This window comes from Biomphalaria glabrata, chromosome 8 (genome assembly GCF_947242115.1).
Source record: "Biomphalaria glabrata chromosome 8, xgBioGlab47.1, whole genome shotgun sequence".
NCBI lineage: Eukaryota > Metazoa > Mollusca > Gastropoda > Planorbidae > Biomphalaria > Biomphalaria glabrata.
The window spans coordinates 8,555,375-8,581,442 of NC_074718.1; the positions used below are offsets into that span (position 1 = coordinate 8,555,375).

Consider the following 26,068-nt stretch of genomic DNA (forward strand, 5'->3'; position numbering starts at 1 on the left):
TGAAAAAAGCTCAATTTGTTTTAATAGATATATATATATCATTATCAACAATTTGTATCCCCATTAGTCTTCTTGCTATTTAATCAGGAAATAAATACATGCTCTTGATCTGAATATTTGGTCTTCAGTAGCTAAAGATGGGTTGGATTCAATCACAACAGTCTTTTGTAATCTAAGTTTTTAGTCCTGGAATTGGGTTGTTACTATTTCCTCATCCTTTATTCTTCAGATCTTGATAACAGTTCAAATGCATTAACTCTTTTGATTAAAGCAATACAATTTGCAGATGTATAAAAAAAAAATATTGGACATGAGAAAGAAATTGGAAGCACAGCAACAGTCTGCATAATCTTCTAATTCCTTACTGTAGCAAGTCATAAATAAAAAGTACATGTATTTGGCTTATCATAGCACAAGACAACATAAGACAAACACATACATTTCAAACGAAATAACCCATCACCAAGCCTTCATATTTATAGATTCAAAAAAATAAAAAGATTTAGTGATATAAAAAATATTTTATAAAGAAAAATATATAGACATTGTGGATATCACAATGTATATCAAGTCTCAAGCTTGCCAGTTTGTCCAGAATAAAAATAAAACTTGACAATACAGTGATGAGATTTGATTATTGCACTTTGATAACTTACTAGAAAATCAAAATAATTTCTTGCTTATAAAGTGATGAAGTTTTAAATAAAAAAAAAAATAAATCTGAAATCTAAGAAAAAAAAATGTTATGAAGTATTTACAAAAATTACAAATACTTTGTAAAGCATTTTTTTCTCCCATACAGTTTTAAATAAAATATGTTGAACGATATGCATGTAGACATACTACCCAGACCAAGCATGACAAAACAGAAAAATAAAAGCTGACATATGCAACTTGTTTTTTTATTGAAAATATCTGCAAACCCTGGTTTACAAGACAAGTGTTAGCTCAAAAAAAAAAAAAAAAAGTCTGTCAACTGTGTAAATTTTTGTTTGTTGACTCCTATGTGTGTTGAACCTTGCTCTGTGTGCTGCCAACTTTCACTGCAGCGCTTGCATTATCTTCATTTCTTGTCAAAACCAATGCACAAAAGCAAAACGTAAAGTAGTAAGGGAGAGGCTGAAGATCAAGAGTGGAAAGCCTGTACAAAATGTCTAAAAGTTAGCCAGTTCTGAAACACGGAGACAGAAACCAAAATAAATTACAGGGTGAGTGGTAGCATGCACTTAATATTTATAATGACTGACTAAAATCATGATTTTTATGAAAATGTTATAAAAAATTTTGACTAATAGAACTCATTACAAAAGTCTGTTTGAGTCAAGAAACATCAGATTTATTTAAAATATAAACTACTTCTGCCAGATTTTAAAAGGACCAAACAATATATTTTGTTTAAACTTTTAGATCATCAAGAGATTTGTAAAAAACTAGTAAAATTTTTTAAACATAAATAATGTTATTTTATTCAAGTTGATTATGAATGACAACATTACTCTAGAGAGGCTGCATAGTCACTTGAAATACTGCACTTCTCATTAATCTTCTGAGAAGAAGACAAGCCTTAGTATTACTATGGAGTTGTTTGTATAAAAGCATTTAATAAAAAATGAACTAAAAGGATACATTAGGCTATTCTGCACTCATCCTTAATCTTTGGAATCAAAGATGTTACCATTAATAATACAGACACTTTATCTTTTAATACATTCTGCTTTTTATTAAAATTTGAATTACAATTACATACAAAAGACTTAATTAATTATTTTTAATAGTACAAATATAAGTTAAATATTGTAAAATAATACAGTACCAAAATGTATTTAGTCAATTAATTACTGCATTCTTTTGATAAAATTGAAAAGAGTTCTAAAAAATCTTCCATTAAGAAACTAACCTTAAGATAACTTGTCTTAAGATGACTTAAGAAAAAAAAAAGAACTATTATAACTTGAATTAAGATAACAAGACTTACACTTTAAATCTTCACCACCCTAGTAATCTCACGTGTGACGGACATTGAACGAGAGCGGCGAACAGTTTGAAGATTCTTTTCAGCACTATCTGCTCTGGCTTCGGCCTCATCAATGAGAGCCTGGGCTTTACGGTATTTATTCATTGTCAGGTTAGCTACATCTTCCTGTGGAACAATTGAACAACAAGCAGCTTGAGAAACACTTTTTTAAAACTTGGAAGTCACAGTAAAAGGAATTTGTTTCTTTATGATAACAGTGACATATTTTTAGTCCAAAAGATACGAATAATCAAAAAATGTCCTCAAAGATTCTTGTAAAAGTGATAACTTTATCTATCTCTTGGTTAAATTCTTTTAACTCACTTTCTCCTGCAATAAGCCATTCCACTTAATAAGAACTAGGGCATGGTTGAATGCTGGTATGCAGCATATAATTGTAATACTACAAGGCTGCCCATAAAAAAATTGCAAAGAATTATATTTTCCTTTCAAAATTTGAAAGTAAATATAAAATACTGTCCTTCCTTAAAAAGTTTACCTCTACAGGGCAGATGATGTAAAGGTCATCTGTTTCTGTGGTCCACAGTTAACCATGTATCCAAGCACAATGAACAACCACCTTTACTTTTCCCCAACTAATTTCAAATACCCATTAGAAATGGATGGAATCATAATAAAACATTACCATTATTTAAGTCTCTGAGAATACAATGAGGGTGGAAATGTTAACAAAATTGAGTTAAAAGAATTTTTAAAAACTCTTGAAATAGTTCTTAATTTAATGCTGTAATTTTTAAATTATTTTTCAATAACATTTCCTAAGCACAAAGACCAAAGTTTCTTACAGCTTCCTCGATCTGTCTCTTGTATGTTTTGACACGGATAGTGAGTTGATCGTTCAGACTCTGGAGCTCAGCAAGCTGTTTCCTCTCCTCTTCTGTTTGTGTCTGGAGTTCTTTGTAGAAACGTTCAGCCTTGCGCTGGTTAGCAATGGCCTCACGTACACGTCTGCTCTCGGCTTCCAGCTCAGCTTCAAGGTCACGGACCTAAACACAGACACACAAAAAATTGTATTAATGTATTGTGAATTACAAAATGTGAGTAAACACCTAGCATTAAAATGAAATACCACCATGATGTCCTAGATACCATTATCCCAAACTTATTTATAAGTTCTTCTTAGTTAAAGAACATAAGTCATTTGTTAAGATTTTTTTCTACAAACTGGTATAAACTTGGGTGTCTTAAATTGGTGTGTTTGTCTCTGTACAATGATAATTAAATCCTCAAAGAATCCTTATTTTACCTAATGTAAGTATTCTATTAAAATAAATTTTAAATGAATTTTATAAACATTTTCAATTTACTCAGGGAGTATAATCCAATAAAAAATACTTACTCTGCTTTGTAGTTTAGCAATCTGTCTCTTGCCTTCTCTCTGAGCAAAAGCCTCAGCCTCCTCCAATCTGACTGTAATCTCACGGATCTCAATCTCAAGCTGTTTGCGCAGGCTCTCAGCATTCTTGTAGTTTTCCTGAATTAAAGGATTTCACTTTTGAGTTCAACATGCCTCTCTTTACATTAACCTTATATTTACATTACTGGCAGTTGTAGTTAATTACAAAATCTTGCAGAAGAAATATAAAAGAAAAAAATTACTTGTTCTTGACGGAGCTCATCAGCAAGGCGGGAATTCTCATTGGCCAATCTCTCAGCACGTTCCTCAGCAGCACGTTGGTTGTTCAAAGCATCATCAAGATCACTCTGTAGTGTAGAGATCAAGCTTATATTTATTTAGTATTCATGGGAAATAAATTATAAAACATTTCACTCTTAAGGTTTTTACATCACTAAATAAGAAACAATGTCATAAGGATATCTAGGTCAGTGCTCACCTGGAGTGCACCAACATCTCCCTCCAAACGTCTCTTGTCATTTGTCAGGGATGTTACCAAGATGGTCAATTCACTGACACGAATGTTGATTTCTTGGAGCTCTACTTCAGCATTCTTGCGAGCTCTCTCAGCCTGAAAATATATTTTGGTTTTAACCTTCCATTCTGAGCTTAGGAAACCAAGTTTTGACTATTTTAACCTATTAAATCTTAATGAGGCACAATGCAATAACAACGATTAACTCCTAATGCTAACTCCTAACGCGGCTCAATGCTTGTGTTTTCAGTCTCATCTAGAGTGATAAGATGAAAAAAAAAAGTAAAGTTCCCCTTTCAGACCTTCCAATCTATAAGGCTGATGATTTTAGTTTTATCTGTTTCTTTGGCTAATGGTTAATGAGCAGGGTGCCATGTGGCCAGCACATGACCAACCACCTTTATTTTCTCCAACTAAAGCCAGGTACCCATTAGAGTTGGGTGGGCTCAACGACACCCTAAAAAATCCCAGTCTTTACTGAGATTCAAACCCAGGACCCCAAGTTCAGAAGCCAAGTGCTAAACCACTCAGCCACCGTGCCCCAAAAAATAATTAAAAAAAAAAAAGCAAATAAAAACCTGATACTGTATGCTAATTTTGTTTTGTTTCAAAACTACAAAAAATAATTTAAAATTGTCTTTTGTTTTCTTTTAATGTGTTGTTCAATTACCCCAATAGCAAACAATTTTTGTTTATAAAACATCAACTGTAAATTTAAAGAACCATAAAAAGGAGTTATTAATTTAAATACTCTTAGGGAACAAAAATGTAAGCTACTGGGAAAAAAAATAACTAAAAAATACTGTAAACACTAAGAGTAGGCTACTTACAGCTTCAAGCAGGGATCTGGCATCTTCTAATTCCTGAGCCAAGGCAATTCTCTTCCTCTCGCTGAGTGACAGTTGGTTGCGAAGATCATCAGCAATACGACGTTCATCATCCAGAAGACCTTCAAGTTCCTGAAATTTGTTTTAAAAAATTTGAAATCATAATGTTAATTAAATGAAAAAGACAAGCATTAGTGCAAGTGGGAGAGAACACTTTTTAAATTAAAATATGTCATTAATCACCTAAAAAATAAACAATGATAAAATTATGTAGTTACCTTAACTCTGGCTTGGAGAGATTTGATCTGTTTAAGATATTCAGCATTGGCTCTGTTGGCGTTGTCCAAGGCACCTTCGAGTTCACGGATGTCAGATTCGAACTTCTTTTTAATGCGAGAGATCTCAGATTTGTAACGGGTCTCAACCTCAATAAGAGTGCGTTGAAGCTCTTCAATAACACGAGCACTGCTACGTCTGTTAAATTAAATATAGCTTTACTAAATTATTTATAATTTTACTTTGGATACAAAATTTAAAACTTTAAATAGGCTAACAGCTAACAAAAATCTTTTTTTTTTAATGAAGAGTTAAACTAACAAAATCTTTTTTTAATGAAGAATTAAAGATAATTGAATCCTACCTAATGTTCTCCAATTCCTCATCCTTTTCACGGAGTCTGGCTTCCATGTCTTGTTTAAGTTTCTCAAGAGCAGCGTTGGCATTAGCCAGTTTGTTCTCGGCATCACGAAGGGCATCCTCAGTGTCCTAAATAAAAACACTTGGCTAGTCAGAAAACTCTCAAGTCCATTATGTGTCAAGTAAAATAAACTAACTACAATGTTTGGATCTTAAGGTTTTGGTGGTCAATGGACGGCACCTAGACAAAGAAAGTTACCTTCAGGGCAGCAGCAAGAGAATCTCTTTCGGCCTCCAATTGAGCCCGGAGAGCCCTCAAGTCAGCCAGTTCACGGTTGGCATCCTTCAGAGCTTGGTTGGCCTCACGAAGTTGATCTACACAATAAGTATTTAAAAATTATTTTTTAAAACTAATACTTTGAATCTGCGTTAATGTAATCTTAGAAATTTTAATAATGATTTAGAGACAGTTAAGTTTATGAAACATTGATTCACTACTTCAAGCATTAACAGCTGATAGTACAAACTTATTGAATAATATTACATTATAAAAATCATTACGTTATCAAGTTTTATTACGTAAGAGATCCCCCAAAATAAAAATCCTATTGTTTTAAAACATTTTGCAATAAATAAAATATTTCTATTTTTAAAGAGTCATACCCGAAAGTTGTTTGTTCTCTCTCTGCAGGTTGTCGTTGCGCTCGGTCAGTTCTGCATTTGCAACACGTAGTCTGTAGACTTCCTGTTCAAGGTTGGCCTTGTCAGCACGGAGACCGTTGTTCTCAGCAGTCAGCTCATCCACACGTTTCTGCAGAGCTGCATTTTCATTCTCCAACTGTCTGTTGCGTTTTGTAAGGTCTTGTACAATGATCTGGGTCTGTTGATTGAATAGAAAAAATACAATATATTTAAAAAAAAACCCAGATGTAACTAAAAATGAGAGAGAGGGATTTAAGTTTAAAAACTAGAGAGAGTGAGATCTAACATTGTAAGAAAAAAAAGATTATTCTAGAAACAGCTCATATTTAGGACTCTATCAATATACATGCAAATATGCCTATGTAAAGAAAAAGGGAAAGAATAATTACAAAACAAAATTAAATGGGCTGATAACATTTTAGAAATATCTGTCTTTAAACAAAATTGTACCGGTATTTCAAAACAAAAAAAAACAGTCGATTTTTAACAAATGGCTAATTTTTTTAAAAAAGATCTCTGCAGATGTCAGGAAAGGATGTGAAATTTTTATTTCACTCCAAGGATTTTATAGTATTATGTTAAAAAAAATATTGTAGAGGCTTAAAAAGACTTACATTTTCAAGCTCAATGGTGATCTCTCTGAGTTCAATTGTGAGCTTAGCCTTGGCCTTTTCTAGACTGCCGTTCTTGACACGCAGTTGTTCAGCTGTGTCCTCCAACTCAGCAATGCGAGCGGAAAGTTTACGTCTAGAAGAAAAAAATAAAGAATTTATGAGGGACAGCGACAAACAGAAGCCTTCAAAAAGAAAAAAAAACTTAGGGAAATATTTGTCTACATTAGAGTAGAGTTTTTCACCTGGTTTCTTCAAGTTCCTCTGTCTTGAGTTGAATCTCTTTGTCGAAGCGGGCTTTCAGGACACTGAACTCAGCATTTACTTTGCTCAACTGTAATCTCAAATTGTTAGCAGACTCGACCTCTTCCTCATAACGAGCATTAAGATTGTCAAAGTCGCTTTGCAATCCAGAAAGTTGAACTTGAAGATTCTGTCTTTGCTACAAAGGACAGAAAAAAAAAATCAGTACAGACATGATCAAGTTAAGCCAATGCTAAAGATATACATAAATTGAAAAGAAAATACAGTAACAAATTTGTTTAGTATATCAATTTTTTGTATTTTGATCAAATAGAAAATATCTATTGAAAGTTTTCATTAATATTAAAGAGACTTAAGCTTCTTCATCTTCGTTACATTAGTAATCTCTGGTGGGATGGATAATGAACAATGAATTTTAAAATGTCCACAAAAAAAAAATACATTTAAAACTTACTCTTGACTCATCATCCAGATTTCTCTTCAGGTCATCATTTTGGTGTTGAAGTTGGGCCTTAGCTTTAGCTAAAGCAGCGTTGCTTGAGTCGAGTTCTTGAACCTGAAGACAATGAAGGGAGAAAATGTTAAAACTGAAGATATTTCAATTTATACACTAGCAGTATTAAATACTGATTTAGTTCAATCCCACAATGAATCAAATACTATACACTAACTAAATGTGTTGCGCAATGCTACCGAAATGTTCACTACCTACTTTACAATCTAAAAAGTATCTTAAACTATACCTGGTGTTGAAGATCGAAGTTTTCCTGGGTCAGTTTAGCTTTAAGTGAGGTCAGGTCGTTCAGCTGGCGGGCCAAATCGTCAACTTGTCCTTTAAGGCGAATGTTAGCCTGTTCTGAAGCATCCAATTTGCTCTCAGCTGAAGCCTACCCAAGATACAAATTTTAATTAGCATTTTAAGATAAATAAACACAATTTAATACAAACAAACATGAGAAATACAGATAATTCGAATAATTAAAGATTGATCAACCATACCTTAGCTTTGCTAACGGAATCCAGTTGTCCAGAGAGACCATCAAGTTCAATGACAAGAGTCTGTTTTTCTTTTTCAATTCTATAAGGAAACAAGGTTTATAGCTAAAACATAGCTGTTATTTACACAAATATATTACATGGAAACATCACAAGAGTCTCTCTATAGACCTAAATAGGTCATGTGAAACAGAATCCACTTTTTCTAAAGCTATTTGAGAAGAAAGATGTAATATAACCAGATTAACAGCTGTTTTTATTCTTCCTAACAGATGTCAGGAATCTAATAAGACTCGAGTGACCCAAGAAGGCCTGAATAAAAATATTGACTTTATATTAGAAAGCTTGGTTAATCTGTTCAATGGATAAGGTCCCATATAGAATGAAACATATTTCAATTAAAGCACTAAATTCAAGTAGTGAAAAAGGTTGGACCCAGATTTTATTGAGCTCATTTAATCCAGACCCACTTAGAAATTGTATCCTCTCAAATCCCACCACACCTTTAACAATATAAGACTTATCTGAAATAAGCTGGAAAAACAATATCCTGTATACTACTGATAAATTACAAACCATTTAACATCTCTTCACTATTTGTAAGGGTTTTAAAGGTTCATATTTGGCTTTCACATGTTTATAGCAGAGGCAAATGGATTAATGCCCTTTCTGTGGTGGGCTTTGAGTCAAGGGATATTTTAATTCCATTAAAATTCTATATCACAGCAGGTAGACCACATGTTGTGCAACCAAAATGGGAATGAATCAATAGCATCCATATTGGACCTTTATGGAATGAAATGGGTTCAAATTGTATAAATTGTTACCTAGCTTTCTGCTTTTGTAGATGGTCAATTTGATCAGAAAGTTCGTTGATTGACTCCTGATGTCTCTTCCTTAAACTGTTTTCTGTCTGTTCAAACTGAACATTGACCATTTCAATGTCCTTCCTCAATTTGTTAATCTCTAGCTCCCTTTTCTTGCTGATTTCAGTCTGTTGAGAAATAGTTGAGTGTGGTGTAAGTGGCTGAAAGTTATACTAACTGAAATCTAAACAAAGTGAACTCCTCTAAGTGCGTTCTAGATATATTAGTATGGATCATGCTACTAGCACTAGCATTGCAAAAAAGGTATAACCTTTTATAAATATGATGAGAATAATGAAATTAATAGTTGAGATTAAGAAGAAGAAAATAGTTGAGATCCAGGCTGAAAACTTTCAATGTCATGCACCATAAGTTTCAGCTACATTGAACTGAGTCTAAAAATATACCTCATCGCATGCATTATACTGATAGAACTTTAAAAATTATTTCTCTTATTTAGTTTTTTTTCCCTTATTTAGGAGTTGAAACGGAAAAGTGCTGGGCCTTTAAGTTAAAGATATTGAGTTCCTATCTTGGGAGTTGAAAAGGATTTAGAATTTTCCCAGACAGGTATCTGACATCTAATATGAAGGACAAAATAAATGGCTATTGTGATAGGCTTATAACCCTACAGAGAGAATTAACTCTTCTTAGCCTGCCCTCTCAACATTGCCTTGATGATAAATCTTTCTATAGTGGTTCAGGATCAAACTTTGACCTTTACAGAAAAGCACTGTTAAAAATCTTATCAAGTTACCTGTTGAGATGCCACACCTCCTTGCTCCTCCAAACTATCTTGGACCTGGTCATAGCGGAACTGAAGCTCAGCAAGTAGTTTCTCAGCCTAAAGTATGGGTTTAGAAAATGTTAGTTATTAAAGCTTACATTTAAATCCATATTTTATTTTATTTAATTATTTAAATTTAATTGTAAAATGCATGCAGATAAATTATCTTATGTATACAATACAAAGCTATTTTATGTAGCTACATTTAGAAGTAAACTGATTTACCCTGAGACGCCCTTCCCTTTCACTGTCAAGAGCATCCTCAACCTCTCTAAGTCGTGACTGAAATATGAAACAAATATATCTTCTGATTAATTTGTAATTTTAAATATAGGAATTTTTTGCCAAAGTAATATATTTTTAAGTTAATACCAACATTGTGATAGATCATACATGTGACATAGCTTAATAGTATTCAATTTTCTAATGAAACTTAAAGAATGCAAAATTAAAATTTGTAGGCTACCTACTTTAGAGTCTAATTAACTTTTTTTTTCCATCATACAAATAATTTATAATTGAACTTTAATTAATAAAAAAAAAGAAAAATATTTACAGCAAAACTTACTATTCAACATTTATATTTATTTAAGATAATTGCTTAAAATTCATTATTTTAACTATACTTATTTATATATATTTAATATTAATATTTACATAAATATATAATATGATTATTTTTAACTGAGACAATGGATTCCATGGAAACACTGTCATACACCTCTCAAAATGCAGAAATAACAGAATGTGCATTCCATATGCTACAGAAATTTTAACATCAAAATGTGGTATTAAAAAAAAATCTTTATATATTATGTATTTTTTATCTTGATATTGATAATTGATGTATAAAATAATAATCGTGAAAAAAAAAATAAAGTTAATAATGAAAAAAGCTAAATAATAATTAGTCAAAGCAAAAATGTAAATATTTACATATAGCTAATGAAGTGTTAGCAACAAATTGCATGGTTAGATCAATGTATCATACATACAAGAATATCAGTTTCTTTTTTTTTTCAGTCAATCTATTTTTTATCTTTAATTTATTGTTTTATAAAATTTAGGTAATTTATTAGGCCCCAGATATTTAAAGTTTTTTAATGTAATAATGAAATTTAGAAATGCAGATCTGTATGAATGTGGAAAGTGGCATATACTAGTAATTCAATGAAATTTGCATGACTTAGCAGTTTGTTCATAGATTCATACACAATAATTTGTTATTGATAATCATTAATGAGAGTTGGATGTCCCGCCTATCATTGCTTTCATTAGAGTTAAGGATGCAGATCATTAAGTTTTTCCTGAGTGTGCTGTAAAACGTAAATCTAGAGTTAATATCTTAACGCCCTCACACTTAAAGTATTATAATCGGTATATCTAGTTCTAGATATATATAATATAGATCTCGCATGTAACAACAAAGGCTACCTTACAAAGTAGAAGCACCACACCCGAATGAAAATAGATAGTCATAGTGATGATAGTGGGAATAAGTTTAAATTTATTTCTTTAAAATTAATAAGAGGACAATAGATAGAAGTTTCATTAACCCAGGACGACTTTCTTTAATAAAGATATTATAAAAAGTGTTTCAATTAAATAACAGTCATTAGATCAAAATTATCCAAGTTGAGACAGTATCTGAGATATCTGACGATTACTGTAGATTCTAGATTCTTTTGTTTTTGGCCAGATTTAAACAGCAATGTCGCCAATGTGAAACTTTGAAATAATTAGTCAGATAGATCTAATAAACAAAATATAAATAGATCAATAAAACTATAGGTCTAGATCTAATCTACATCTAATATGTTACAAGGAAATGTTTAATAAAAATTGGGAATGTTATGAAATTGTTGCAGTCATACAGTAAAACATCGTTTTAAGTTTCAGCAACTAATTAAGATATTTTACTTAAGTTTTTAAAAGAATGTACCCTGATAATAAATCTTCCCGTTTACGTAAGAAATAAACTTGACTCCTTGCCAGAAGATATCTGCAGACGTCCTGGCACGTGCATCTGATAAACATTTTTCAAAAAAAAAAAAAAAAAAAGTTATACAAATCTTTGGATATAAATGGGCTTGAGAATAAAACGAACGACGATCACTTTAATTAGATATAGATATAATTAATGCCAGTCTCAGGAGTGCAATTAATTATTTCATCTATTTTTGTTGCTGAGTTTTCATTGGCAGCTGCAGTAGTCATTGTGCAAGATTCAAAAAATAGACACAGAGTTATGCATAGCGTTTCTTTAGACTTTTGCAGATCTAGAAATATAAGGTAACCGGAGGAAAACACGAAGGTAGGGAAAAAAATAATATGACGTCATTGGCAACCGTGCTTCGGGCTAAATATATGTGGGCGTGTAAGTGATATACCTGAACAAGGCAAAGCAGAAGATGCAGGTACTAGGTCTGGTGGTGGAAAAGTATTGCCGGATTAATGATGAAATATCAAGTCAAAATTCTCTTGTAAAAGCAAAATGTTAAATTAAAAACAAAAAGGTTAAAGTGCTTTATTTGATAATGGCTGATTTATTTGTTGATTGTGATTCTGCAGGCCTAAACGTGATCACCAGTGTGTGTGTGTGTGTGTGCGTGTGTGTGTATGAGCGAGAAGAGAGTAATGTAGAGACAGAAGAAAACAACAAAGTTTTTTGGTAGCGTTTAAGAATTTTGAATTCTAATGTCAAAGCTTTTTACTTTAAGCTGTTATATTGTAATCATATTTTGACTTATTTAACAATGTATTATAGTTTGGCCGTAAGAGTCACACATACACACACAAATGTCTAATCAATTTTAAATTCAAGTTTTTAAAAATTATTATTATAGCCATTACATTTTTTTAAAAATATTTTTAAAACCACGTTTAGAGAATTACTTCAATTAAAAAAAATCAAAATTATCAAGTAGTTATAATAAATCTACAAAAATGTTATGGAATTTAAATTGACATGTAGGCCCTATACTTTTTTTTTTATACTAAAGTTCCTAGCTTACAAGAAACGACCCTTTGATCACGTTCTATCTGCTTACATCCAATCTGTTCAAGTTTTTATTTTTAACATTACGTTTCGGCAAATTATTATTTTTTTTAAAGCTGCAAACGTGGCATAAATTTGCACTTTGAAAAAAAAAATATTCACATTGATTTTGGTATGAATTTTATAATTTCTTAGCGATTGTAGGTGTCGATTTTGGTATAGTATAGTCTATTAAAGAATCATCTTCTTTTTTGAAGTAACGTCTGTATTATATAAGATAAGATAAGAACTTCTAATTTAACTAATCAATGCATGAACTACTTTTAACTAGACTATATGTGAAAATGTTAAAGTATAATTATGTACTGTGAGTTAGTTGAGTGAGATGTGAGCACAAGAAATTGTAGTATTTTATACACATACACATACATAATATTAATTGTAATTAATTTTTGATCCATGGTAGGGAGGTAATGACATAGAAAAAAAAAATATGTTGGTCTATACGTTTATAAAAGTGACGAAAAATGTTTGAATGGATTTAGACATAATGATTATTGCTTAATACCTCACCAACACACACACAGACACACACACATTAACACTTACTTTGAAAGTAATGTACACATTTACAAACATCCGATAACTACTAACTTTAAAATTATTTTTTTTCACAGCATAATTGTAATTTTAATTCCAAATCTATTTCTATAGGATCATCCATTTTCACCCAGCCATGCACACGTAGACACATTTTGCTAATGTCTAGATATCTAGTCATATCCATTAGACCTTAAGATCTACATTGTTAATGTAATGTGTCTTTTGTGTCGTTCAATCAGATATTATTTTGTTCTTATGTTCTTGTTTTTTTTTCTTTTTACAGCTTGCGCTGGGTTTATAACTTGTCGTTGAACCTTTTATTAGTAAGCATTCACATTCACTCTAAAACTAGCAATGTTTTCTTTTTCTTCATAAAGTCAAAAGTCTTAATATAAACGAAAAGTTGGCTTCATTCTATGTGCTGGAATTTGTACATCTTAGTTGGCAGCAGAGGCTCTGGTATCCATGGATACCAAGCTCATTTGTTCTTGAAGGGGAAAAAAAAACGAAAGGTGCTTGCTCCTTGCCAAAAAAAACCTTGTGTTACTATGTGCTGACTCGGCGCGAACGTTTCCAGGACAGGTAAGGCACACAGGTATAAAAGGTATGGAGCCGATGAACTGGCTCTAATGGCGTCAGGTGAGATGGGGTGTCTGCGCGCACGCGCTTGTGTGTGGGTGAGTGTGTTAACGTCACTGTAATATGGTGGTGACCTCTTGAGGATAGAAGATTGCGCTCTTACTATCAAAGGGGTTTGTGCGAGCTGAAGAGGGGAGGGGAAACTGGAACCTGGACACTTTTTTAAAAAGATTATTATTATGCTGTCACCTCAATTTGAACTTCCCTACTACCAAGCCACAGGAATTGTGGGAAATCTGTGCCACAGGAATTGTGGGACATCTGTGCCACCACTATTTAAATTTTTGGCCCCAAGACTATCGTTTTCCGATTATTGTTATTCTGTTAGTGTCACAATGATCATATCAGGCTAGACCAACAGTTTTATATAACTAGTTCAGCTATTCAGAAATATAAGCACCATACACTGATAAATACATGCAATTGATGTATTGATTTGTAAGTAAAAAAAAAATGTAAACTTTTAATATAGAATTCAAAACCATTTCAATTATTGTGTTGATTTGTAGTTTGTACTACTAGAAAGACTTAAATTTCCTACTTTCTACCTTTACATTGTTTTTCCACTGGCCTATTTGTTTTGAACACTTCATCATATCCACACTAAGAATGTATTATAATATATTTTACAAGCAAACAAACGAAAATGAAAAAACGAAAAAGGAAATGAGAAAACAGAGCATATCACAACAACACTGCATTTTTTCGTATCATAACTGGCAAAGAAGTGAAATCAAAAACAGTTCAAAATGCTAACACACTCTGGCCACTTCTGCGCGGTTTTTCAATGATACATTTATGCCTTTTTGAAAGTTTACGAGCGTATGGGCTCTTAATATTTTTTTTTAAAATCATGCCATGTTCGAGAGTACTAGAGGGAGTTTATAATTCCCAAAAATAGAAAAAGAAACAACTTCAGTGTCATATTCATTGCTAACAGGATAAAGTAATGCAATTCAAGCCGAATCGTGACAAAGGAAATCGGTTATATGCAAATCTAGATCTATATTGATCTGCTAATTATTCTTAATTGGTGTAGAAATAACTGACAATAGGAGGGAGGATGAACTAAATCTCAAACAAACGACAGCAAAAAATCAAACTTATGGGGGAACAATGCATTTTGGAAAAAAAAAAGGGGGGGGGGCGGTTTATATCTCACACCAGGTGTCTGAAAACTACATCACTCTTGAAACGTGGGATTATTTGAAGTGCTTGGTTGTCAGCCCTTGGAACTGACCGACCAATGTACCTGCAGGACAGTACCTGGTACCTCTGCTCGTCTCTCTCAAACATTTGATTGGCAGCGGTGACCACACGAGACTCGGATTTATTGATGATGGTGTTGCTGGAGGTGTCGCTCCCTGTGTTGAAGGTTCTGGAGACATTTCTAACCTGTGTGTGGCAGCAGGGATCTGGGTTTATTTGGCATGAGCTGGATCAAAACTCGCTTAAACAAACATTCCTTATTTAAGAATCCGTCCGTATAATATAATATGTTTTTATAGGTATTGGCTTGATCATTTCCTTGGGTTTTTTTTTTTTTTTTATCTCTCTTCTTTTGTTTGGATACACCATTACTTTATTACACTATTACTCGATGTCTTTGGCTAAGAAGTTAATAGATTCTAGATCGATACACATTTTGTCGTATCAGCTGCATAAAACTTCTAAAATTGATCCCAAATTTAATAATGCTTATGGTATAATATTAAATATTTTGAGCTAAAAGACCATTACTAATGACTAAAAAAGGGGGAATTAGTTTGTTATAGTTGGACCCAAAGAATGTTCTTCAAAAAATGTTATTTTAGAAGGAAAGCTTTTTTATGAAAGCCCTACTCGTTGGGAAGTGTTTTCTTTCATTGAAAAATTAAAAACAATAAATCATATGTATGAAACAGAAATGTCTATTACGAACGGAATAAAATGTTATCTAAAATATTGCAAAAGTCAAGTGATATATGTCATAAGAAAAATTGAAGCAAATCAACTAGTATGCCAAGACTATGCCTAAATAAAGCTCTGAAGCACTTATCGATGTTCGAATGTGTCACACCATACGAGCAGTTTTTTCATATTGACACTAATTTTATTCATACACATTGGAGGAAAATATTCACTTTACATGACACCAATATTTCTACATAATATTCCCCATAGAAATCGATGCAATTAGTTTTGTGATTTACACCACACCACCGCATAAAGAAGTTTTTCGGAATTAAAATGTCGCATGAGTAGTTAGTGTCCCTTTGATACGAAGACCAGAAGCGCACTTCGCTTACTTTGCAAGCCGAAAGTCTTCAGACAAATTAAATTTAAAATGATAAATTTATTGAAATCTGCATTTTCAGCGCCTTTTTATTTTTAAACCTAAGTTGGCAGTCGATTTACCATCCTATTTCCTAAACTCCAGTATAAAGAAAAATTCAGTACAGAATGATATTGTAACTTCTTTCCTGATTTGTGGGCCGAATTTGACTACGGCTAAAAATATCCAATCACTATTGTCCGGAGGTACATGGGGATTGCCCCCCTAAAAAGGAACATACATTCCAATTGTATGAAGATAAAGATCCAGATTCTACTAAAAGCTTGTGAAACGACTTAAAGAAAGAAATGAACAATTCGCATTGGGCATGTAAGGAAACTAAGATCAGAACCGAGGGGAAGATAACTCAGCATATATCTAGGCAATGTAAACAGTGAAGTGAAGAAATTTAATGATAATTCTCCTCATTCCCCCCCCCCCCGCACAACTAGTCCCTTGCATAAGAAGCAGACGTTTCTTATCAACTAATCGTCTGACGTCTGCTCCATAAGAGTTATTTCCCTTGATTACTGAAAAAAAAAAAAGCAACCGACCTAGACTTTTCCCTGAGATTACAGACTAATTACAAAGATTAAATTTGAGCTCGATTTCACATTGATAGCATTTTAAGCGAATACGAAGTCTTTTTGTCCAAAAAAACTTAACAAGCCGAGACAGTATGCCTGAAACGACTCAGTTTGAAACTATTTGCAGAGCAGCATCAAGACATATAGTCCAGCAAATGCAATAACCAGCTTTGGGTATACCACATCTTGCGATAAAAAAGCAAGCCTTTGACTACAAAAGAGTTTACTCTGAGCGCTAGCCTCGAGTGCTTTGGAAAACGAAAGGGTTTGCAAACTTACTGGGCAGTCCTTCAATGAATTGTAAAATTGTCCTTTAATCTTTTCACATGGCACAATTTTATAAGCTTAGTAAAAAAATAAAATAAGCAGCTATTTGAGCTTTTAGTTATATTTTCTGAGATGTCTTCAAAAAGTCACATAGCAATAGAAAACTATATTATATTTGCTTTTCAAATATTTTTTTTTATAAAGGCAAAATTTCAAAACACGAAGTAGCCAATCGTTCGTTAACAAAACAAAACAAGAAATATAAGCACCATTCTGAAAGAATCACAACAGCAATGAAACAATTTATTTCTTGTATATCCATTTTGTTATCAAGGAATGCAGCATTGTTTGCAGAAAAATCACAGCGAAATATTAGTCCAGCGAATACAACAACAAAAAAAAAAACATAGCGGTATTAATTGTCTAAACTCATTTAAAAGCAATAAGAAAGCTAGAGCTAAGCCTATATTCACAGTAGCAACATTTTGTATGCTTTAGCGGCACTTTGGCCCATGCATGTAAGGCCCTTACTTTATGATTAAGCGTCAGAAGCACAGCAGATTTAATTAATAAATGATTAACAAACCTCTAATCTGTTCTGAGTCGTCGGTGAGGTTCCTCGATAAACATTGTAGGTTCTGGAGACCTTCCTTACCACCGAGATGTCTGAGTCGTAGTCCATTTTGAAGTTGGTTGATTGGAATAAGTCAAAGGCAATATAATCCTACAGGAAGGGAGACGATGGTGGTTTGTTTTTTCCCTCTTGTGTGCTCAAGGTAGCTAAAAATAAAGGCCTTGATATATACTCGGGCTTTAAGAAAGTCGAAAGGAGTGGAGGACCCGCTTGGCGTGCAGCTGCTTATAGACGGGGGTTATAAGATGGCTCCGTCTCGCGCCCCTGCTCACGTCACGACGTCTGCAGTGAGTGGTGCGTGGTGTTTTTTTGGCGTCACGCAGGTAACGCTTAAAGGAGAAAACGGGGGCTCGCCAAAAATTCCTTAAATACCCCAAACTTTCCTGTATCTATGTACATACCCGTTTTTATCAGACTCCTACGCATGCGCGAGGGGGTCGAGTTCCGCTAGAAGAGCACTGTCAAAGATGGCATCATGGCTACCTCCAAAAGAAGAAAGGGTGGATGGTGGAGGGGAAAGGTCGGGATGGGGGCGGAAGACACAATTCCCAGAAATCTTCACCTTTTAGAAAAACTTCTCCTGGATTGGAGCATTGAAATAAAAATTTAATAGGAAGAAAGGGGAAAAGAACTGCGGCCACCCCGTACAATCCATATCGCACGGCTAGGCTAAAAATGTGCCAGCCAAACAACACCAGGATTCCTGGCCAGTTTTTTTTCTTGTTTGTAATAACTTTTAGAAATTAATTAGTTTTTAGCATGGCTTTCGTATTCTTTTTTTTTTTTAAAGCGAATTTCTCTTAGTGTCAAAAGAATGATGTTTGATCATTGAATGGTATGGTCCAACAAGCAATCTCTTTATGCCTAATGTCTCGTTTAGTAATTTTAATAATTATATTGAATGTAATTATATTTTGGACATTTGAAATTCATTAACAATGGTTTAAACAAATCGTAGCATGTTTTCTTTTTTGAGTGGAGATTTTCACCAATGGCAAATAATTTTAAATGGCTACTAGCTCTATGGTGTATCCAGGATACAAAAATCAAAAGTGTAGCTAAGCTATGCAATTTAGAAGTTAGATGAGAGATTTTGTGCCCTCTTCAACACGTAAAATCACATTTCTAAGCTCTCTCGCTTGTAGAACAAACTAATGTTTATTAAGTTGGCATTAGACACATTTAAATTTAGCGTCCTTGACATTGTTTAGACTCAAAGATATATATTGATATATTTTTCTATAAAGTATTCAAGAAAATGTTTGCCCTAGATCAGTAGCCTAAGTAGCCATTCGCTTGCTTACGAGTCCTAGCAGATCGTAAACCTATTGGAAGATACTTTGTTGTGAGAAGATAAGCACTGTCTCTGCAGAACTGCTTAAAAGTGCATGATAAGATAAACATTAGGGAGTATACACATATGAAGTCATATGGGCCATACAGCAGACCGTCGGTTACAGAGGCTAAACGTGTTTGTGTTATCATACATCTGAAAACAGGAACACGGCTTATCATGCATGCTCGCGCTCACACCCACATAACAATAACACAAACGCACACAGAGATAATCTATCTTACTCACCCTCCCCACTTTCTGTATCTCTCTCCAAAAAAAAACACACCGTTTCGGAGTTGAAGCGACTGGGCCTGGATCGCAACTCACCTGTACACAGTGATGGTACAAATCACACGAACTGGGAGGTATACGCCATTGGCTGTAGTTGTAAGAAGCTCATCATGAACAAAGTAGGCCTATCAGGCCCATCAAACACAAGAGATATGTTATACATAAACATGCATACGTATAATGTCAGCACCCTGTCAGGTAGATTTAGTACAAGGATACAGACACAGGAATCTTAATTCCTGATCCGTTTGAGGACCATATACTTCAAACAAATCTTAATTCCTGATCAGTTTGAGGACCATATAATCTATTGATTACCCCACAGGACACACATTTGAGACACACACACACAAACTTTAAGAAAATTTAAATAGACCTCCACGGAAAAAAGGCTTTGCCTGCATTATATGGGAAAAAATATGCCTGCCGCAACTGGGTTTTTGATAGTCATCTAAAACAATGCACTCATCCATAATCTTTGGAAACGTAGACACCGCAATCATTGATTACCTCAATAAATAGTATAAGCATAGTTGTTGAAATACTTAGGCTATTACTTTCGGTAATCAGGTAGTTCGTAGACATAGTCTGTATTCATAGAGCTTCTTTCATAAAGCTTATATCAACTCACTCTGTAAAAAGTTTGAACATGTTTTTTTCTCCAATTTCCCATTTTCGGATCCAGTTAAAACTTTACACAATAATTTCGTTTACCTGACAACGCAAGAATCAATAAATAAACATTAATCAATTAGTTAATTAACTATTGGTAATTCATTATTATTTTGGTATCTCGAACAAAGAAAAGAAATTGTACTTGACTGAAGTGGTGGTATAATCTGAAACAGTCCCCTTTATACGTCGTCTGAGTCTTAGTGAAAAATGAAAAATAGGACGAGACGGTTGAAACAATCGATACTACGGGATTTAAACCTAATTAATATAAAAAATCAGATAATGCGCTAGACCAATGACTTTAGCCCAATGTAAAATTAGTAAATTAGTAGATCTTGTGATCTACGGGGCAGATGATGTTAAGGTCATCTGTTTACATTACATCAACAAAAAAAAAAAAAACAAGTTAAAAGTGTACGGCTATACCATTAAGGCTCGGCCTTCCTGCAGGGAACAGTTCCAGGGAAAAGAAGAAGAGGCAGACAAAAGAAGCGATGGAAGACAACATCAAGGAATGGACATGCCTGTCAAAGAAAAAGACTATAATCCTGGCAAAAGACAGAGAGGAATGGAGAGAAATGATCAACAAATCATGTGTGGTGCCCCAACGATCCTAAAGGCAGGTGAAGGTATAAAAAAACTATGAAATACCGATTCTAAAATGATACTAGTCTTACCCCTACTTATTTAGGATTCGAATGAACAATTGTTTTGAGCTTTAAGATCCAGTTTACATTATTTAAGCAATTAAATACAGTAAACTATAATAGAGAAGAGAAAGTGATATGGGGATAGGTGGAGGTGATATAAAGTAACTTTAAAGAAAAAAAATTTGTAAGATTGAGAGAGAGGTTGAAATTACAAATAGACAAACTAAAAAACTAAACTACATTCTATACACCGGATACGCCAAAAAAAAAAAAAAAAGCTAGCTATTTAAGGTGATCCGCCATACTTGGGAATCTCCCACATTATTTGAGTATTACGAGGGAAAGAAAAGGCTTTAATGTGTTATTGATATTTTTTCATATTTCCTAAATTACAGAAAATTTTCTTCTTCTTCTTCTAGCCAGCGTTTTTGCTGCTGAGCTGTCAGCTCTTTTGCAGACAGTGCCAAGGAAAAAAAGTGTGCTGTTTTCTTCAGTTGTTCAGCACTGCCGTACAGGGTGTTGGTTATGTTGGGCTGGAGTGGTAGTAGGGTCTGCCTAAGGTGGATACAAAAAATTGTCAATTCATTCATTAGTTTCTAGTTTTTAACATCTTCTTAAGGTGAATGAAGGGTAAGGGGGAAGGGAGTGTCAAGGTGGGTTTATCTAGAGAATCATATCATTAACCGAGTTCCCCATCTTAATGTACTCGTGCATTAATCAAAGAACAACAGCAAACCAAGTTACACGATAACCGAACTGTAAATAAGTGCTCAACGATCGTTGTACATGTTCTAAACATTATCATTTTTTTATTTAGTATTACATATTGTTATTGTTCATATTTAATGTATATAAACATGGTTCAGTCCCCTTTTTTTAGTTAATTTTCCCCTACACACATTCAAGGGAAATAACTTATGTAAGTTATTGTTCCCCTTTAATAAGCTTTGTTTTTTAAAATGATTTTTTTTTTTATATTTAGCTTTTTATTATCAAAATTCCTTTTATTTGCTTCCAAAACTTTATTGGGATCATTACGCTGGGTTGAGAAACATGAACATGAATTTCGAAAACGGCTCAAAAGATTTCCTAGGAATTCAGCACTTCATGGGGAAAACTAGCTATTAAAATGATTCATTTAATTGGAATAATAATAGTTTTAATAAATATTATTATTTATACATGTGCGTTTTAAAATTGTTTTCTTTTTACAAATATTAGTAAATAGGGCTTAGATCTACTCATGTACAGTGGTGTAAGCATCCATGGCGTAAAGGGGTTCAATGAACCCCAGCCCACGGCCAGGGACCACAGCATAAAGCGTAGCAACAATGACGCAAAGGGGCTCATTGCCCATGGGTCCATGACTCATGAACAGCTGGGGCCACCATGAAAACTTGGGGATGACACCAAAGTGAAAAAAATAAATGCACTTTAGTAAAAACCTATAATAAATAGAATTTTAAAAAGCTCCCTCAAAATAGTCTGTTGTACCAAAATTTATAATAACTTCAATAAAACATTAGCTCGTGTTTTAAGCTTTAATGTAAGGAACTACTTCCTATCAGGTTTATTGTAAATTGTAGTAGTGGCTAGCCCTAATAGTGCGTTTGAGGTGACAATCGTTTCCATATCGTCACATTCTTTTTCCCCCTGTATATTCTTAAAACCATTGATAGTATTATAGGTGGGGAGGGAGGGGATGGGGAGAGTTTGATTAAGAAAATATTAATGTGTTGTACAGGGGGAAAAAAGGGGAGGGGACGACAATAACAATTAGGTCTCTAGGGATAGTCCTGATAGTCACGAATTAAAATTTCGATACAGCTGCTAATTATTCAATTTTCTCAAAGTTTAATTTGCTTTTATTTTTATTTGTATTTAAAATATGTAAACACAGTGTTTTTATTTTAAAGTTGACATACCCTTAATCTTAATTGAGTCACTACTATGTTAAGTAAACATTGAGCTGTCTCAATTGTTATGTTTCAATAATTATTAAATCCGACGAAGATGACATTGTAAAATAGTGTAAAACATTCAATCAGAAAAGTGCTTCCTCGGAAATCCTCATCTCATTGTTTTGTTGTCTTCTATATTGTGTGCACACAAATTTTAATGTAATTAGAACAGAATAAAAAAGAAATAGATAAAATCTAAAAAAAAAAATGAAAATAATTTTAAATATTTAGCAAGCCAAAGAAACACCAGAGTGTTAAGCCTACACAGGAATCGATAAAATTAAATATGTTTGTGCTATTGCAATTAATGAGGAAACCTATTTGTGGAGAAAGTTTATAACAAAGATCTAGGAGATAGAGAGATATCTCAAATCTAAATGAATGGAAGAGTGTCTTTCACTGACCAATGCTTGGTGTCTCGTTGAAACTTGGTTTTTAGCTTTTAAAGAAAGTTAAAACCATTAAAAAAAAAAACTCAGTCAATTGCTATGAATAGTGAAATTTGGCGGGAACACAAAGCCCCACAGATTCAGAACGAAATAATAGCAATGTACTTCTGGCAAAAATACTGGTACTAAAGGACATTTTATTCTTTCATTTGTGACAGCGCTCAAGACAAATGAAAAGTTGATCAAACTAGTTTTATTTTTATCTTTATATATATATATATATACTGTTTAGTGATCTTCGATGACGGAACATCCAAATAAAAAAAATGGCAATCAGATTGTCACTTCTAAGTTTTCATATTTGTGAGAACCAGACATCTGTAGAATTGGCTGAACAAATGCTCCAAATAATGAATAATCCACATTTATCCTTAAATAAACTACGAGGCTAAATCTATGATGGTGTTTCCCATAAGATTGGATACTAGAATGGCCTTTGGGCATTGTTTCATCAGAAGAAGCCGCTCTCGCATTTAGAAATAGACGCACTGTTTTCTTACTTTGCTACTTAGAAGGCCAGAAAAATGTTAGTCAATATATATTCCATCTATTTACTGTTAAATAATGGACGTAGAACTAGATTATAGTTTGTATCAATGCTTCAAAGTTTGACACCTAGAAGTGTATTAGGAATGTCAATGTGTAGAATGGGAACTAGAAGTTAAAAAACATTTCTTCATACATTTGAAACACCATTAACTAGTTTAATTCTGTTCAAACATTGTGTTGGAGTTCTGCTTCAAACGTAATTAGATTATTCCACTCTAATTGTATTGGAATGTTTTTCACTAAATGTACCGATACATTCAGATTACTCGATGGTTTTGTCACACATAACATTTGTCTTATTGGGGGAGGGGGACCCACCAATATATTCTTGAACCCAGGCCCACGGGTACCTTGCTACGCCACTGCTCATGTATGGTGCCCTAAAAGGTCCCACAGACTAAGGTTAAAAATAAATGCTAGCTGAAAAATTGACATTTTCACACTTACAAGAAGTAAAGTTTCGGTTATGCGCACGTATAAATCTACTATACAAAATTATAGGTACAGATCCAGGTATGACAACGTTAAAAGACTGTAGTCTAGACCAGAATACTACCGGTATATCTAAAGATATGGTATAGAAGATTCTAGTTTGGTGAAATAGGTCCAGACTTTGAAACATGAAAAGACAGTAGGCCTAAACTAGATTAGAAACTAAAATACTGGATCTAGAGATATGTTTGTAAAATGTTTTACATGTTTCGGATGTTCCTTCAGAGTTGAAGATAATTACTTCCTAGTCCAAACCTCCCGCAGGACGACGGGGGATGGGAGCGGGCAGGGGTTTGAACCCTGGACCATCGATAAATCTGAACGACAGGGCAGCCATCTAGAGAAGGGTCTAGTTTGGTAATAGGCCTATAGAAACTTATTTAGAAACATAAAAAGACATTAGTCTTGACAGATTTATACTAGATTTATGATCTGCTTTATTCAAAAAGCGACTATTGATCATCTTATACATAGAAATAGAAATACAGTATGTGGTATATGAGAGGACCCCGACCTATAGATATTCTCAAAATTTTCCTTCGTAACTTCAATTTGGGAAATAAAACATGTACATTTATAGTTTATACTTTAGTAACATAACCCATTACAAAATCAATAAGATGTAGAAGAACTTTGATTTCTAAGGTCCCGTGTACGTTTTAAAGCAGTTAAATACGGTAGGATAAAAAAATTAAAGAGAAAGCGATATGAATAAATGTGGTGGCTATATAATGAATGAGGGGTGTGGTGGCTGATTGGTTAAGCGCTTGGCTACCGAACCTGGGTGTCCTAGGTTTGAACCTCAGTGAAGACTGGGATTTTGAATTTCGGGATTTTTAGGGCGCCCCAACTCAAATGGGTACCTGACTTTACTTGGGGAAAGTAAAGGTGGTTGGTCATTGTGCTGGCCACATGACACCGTGCTTCTTAACCGTTGGCCAAAGAAACAGATAACCTTAACATCATCTGCCCTATAGATTAGATCACAAGGTCTGAAAAGGGGTCTTCTTTAGTGGTTAAAAGCGCTTGGCTTCTGAACCTTGGGGTCCTGGGTTTGAATCTCGATGTAGACTGGGATTTTGAATTTCGGGATTTTCAGGACGCCCCTGAGTCCACCCAGCTCTAATGGGTACCTGACTTTAGTTGGGCAAAGTAAAGGCGGTTGGTCGATGTGCTGGCCACATAACACCCTGCTCGTTAACAGTTGGTAAAGAAACTTGACATTAACATCATCTGCCCTTAAGATTGCAAGGTCTAAAAAGGGATTTTCTGTATCATGAATAAAAAATTAACAGTCAAAGACGCCATTTAACAATATAAAAACAATAACTTTGTGCTTCTAGAGACTTTGGTTCTGCAGCACTTAATAGTGCACGAATCAATTATTTATTAGTTGGATTTTTAGCGGCCCCCGAAAGGGGAAAAGACGCTATTAGTTTTGTGCGAAATTTCTGTCCGTCTGTCCGTCTGTCCCGTTTAGATCTCGTAAACTAGAAAAGATATTGAAAATCCGACATCACAATATTTTAGACCATTCAAAGTTCTGATGCAACGGCTACTTTTTTTTTTCCTGAAAGCGAAAAATCTAATTTTTAAAATCAGTTATGCAAGCAGTTTTTTAAAGAGAAAAAGCTAATTAGTATGCATTATAAATTAGACCTAATTTAAAACGAATAGTAATCTTATAAACTTCATTTTCTTCTAATTTTATTAATATGGATAATTATTGAAAATTTGAATAAAGGAATCAGTATTTTCAAAACAATTACATTAAGTGAAGACCAGGAGAGGCTCGGTAATGCGCTTAGCTTCCGAACCGAGGGTCCCGGGTTCGAAGACTGGGATTTTCAACTTCGGAATCCTTGGGCGCCTCTGAGTCTACCCAGCTCTAATGGGTACCTGACATTAGTTGGGGAAAAGTAAAGACGGTTGGTCGTTGTGCTGGCTACATGACATCCTCGTTAACCGTAAGCCACAAAAACAGATGAACTTTACATCATCTGCCCTATAGACCACAAGGTCTGAAGC

At 33.8% G+C, this 26,068-nt stretch overlaps 1 protein-coding gene across 2 annotated transcripts; it reads right to left on the minus strand.

Annotated features, from left to right (window-relative positions):
* On the minus strand, positions 1 to 17,902 carry LOC106064385 (paramyosin-like). 2 transcript variants are annotated; one of them, XM_013222941.2, is made up of 21 exons: positions 17,590 to 17,902; positions 15,102 to 15,230; positions 9,821 to 9,877; positions 9,566 to 9,652; positions 8,770 to 8,936; positions 7,946 to 8,024; positions 7,690 to 7,833; positions 7,401 to 7,502; positions 6,928 to 7,124; positions 6,686 to 6,818; positions 6,033 to 6,249; positions 5,629 to 5,744; positions 5,374 to 5,498; positions 5,012 to 5,207; positions 4,737 to 4,865; positions 3,871 to 4,002; positions 3,635 to 3,739; positions 3,375 to 3,509; positions 2,821 to 3,021; positions 1,976 to 2,140; positions 1 to 1,171 (listed from the first exon to the last, which is right to left on the minus strand). In XM_013222941.2, the coding sequence occupies exons 1-20, from the start codon at positions 17,683 to 17,685 to the stop codon at positions 1,979 to 1,981; spliced, it is 2,709 nt and encodes a 902-aa protein (XP_013078395.1). In that variant the 5' UTR covers positions 17,686 to 17,902; the 3' UTR covers positions 1 to 1,171; positions 1,976 to 1,978. The 2 variants fall into 2 exon arrangements, with proteins under 2 accessions (XP_013078395.1, XP_013078396.1); XM_013222942.2 differs by lacking the exon at positions 15,102 to 15,230 and having other exon boundaries at positions 17,590 to 17,898.
* Between the last annotated feature and the right edge of the window lie 8,166 nt (positions 17,903 to 26,068).

What these genes read in the sequence shown, in the direction of transcription:
- LOC106064385 (XM_013222941.2), bottom strand. Translation starts at nt 17,685, where the DNA reads ATGGACTACGACTCAGACATCTCGGTGGTAAGGAAGGTCTCCAGAACC. An exon ending in CGACTCAGAACAGATTAGAG is followed by an intron (nt 15,231 to 17,589) that starts GTTTGTTAATCA and finishes TGCCACACACAG; the next exon opens with GTTAGAAATGTCTCCAGAAC. An exon ending in GAGGAATTGGAGAACATTAG is followed by an intron (nt 5,208 to 5,373) that starts GTAGGATTCAAT and finishes TTAATTTAACAG; the next exon opens with ACGTAGCAGTGCTCGTGTTA.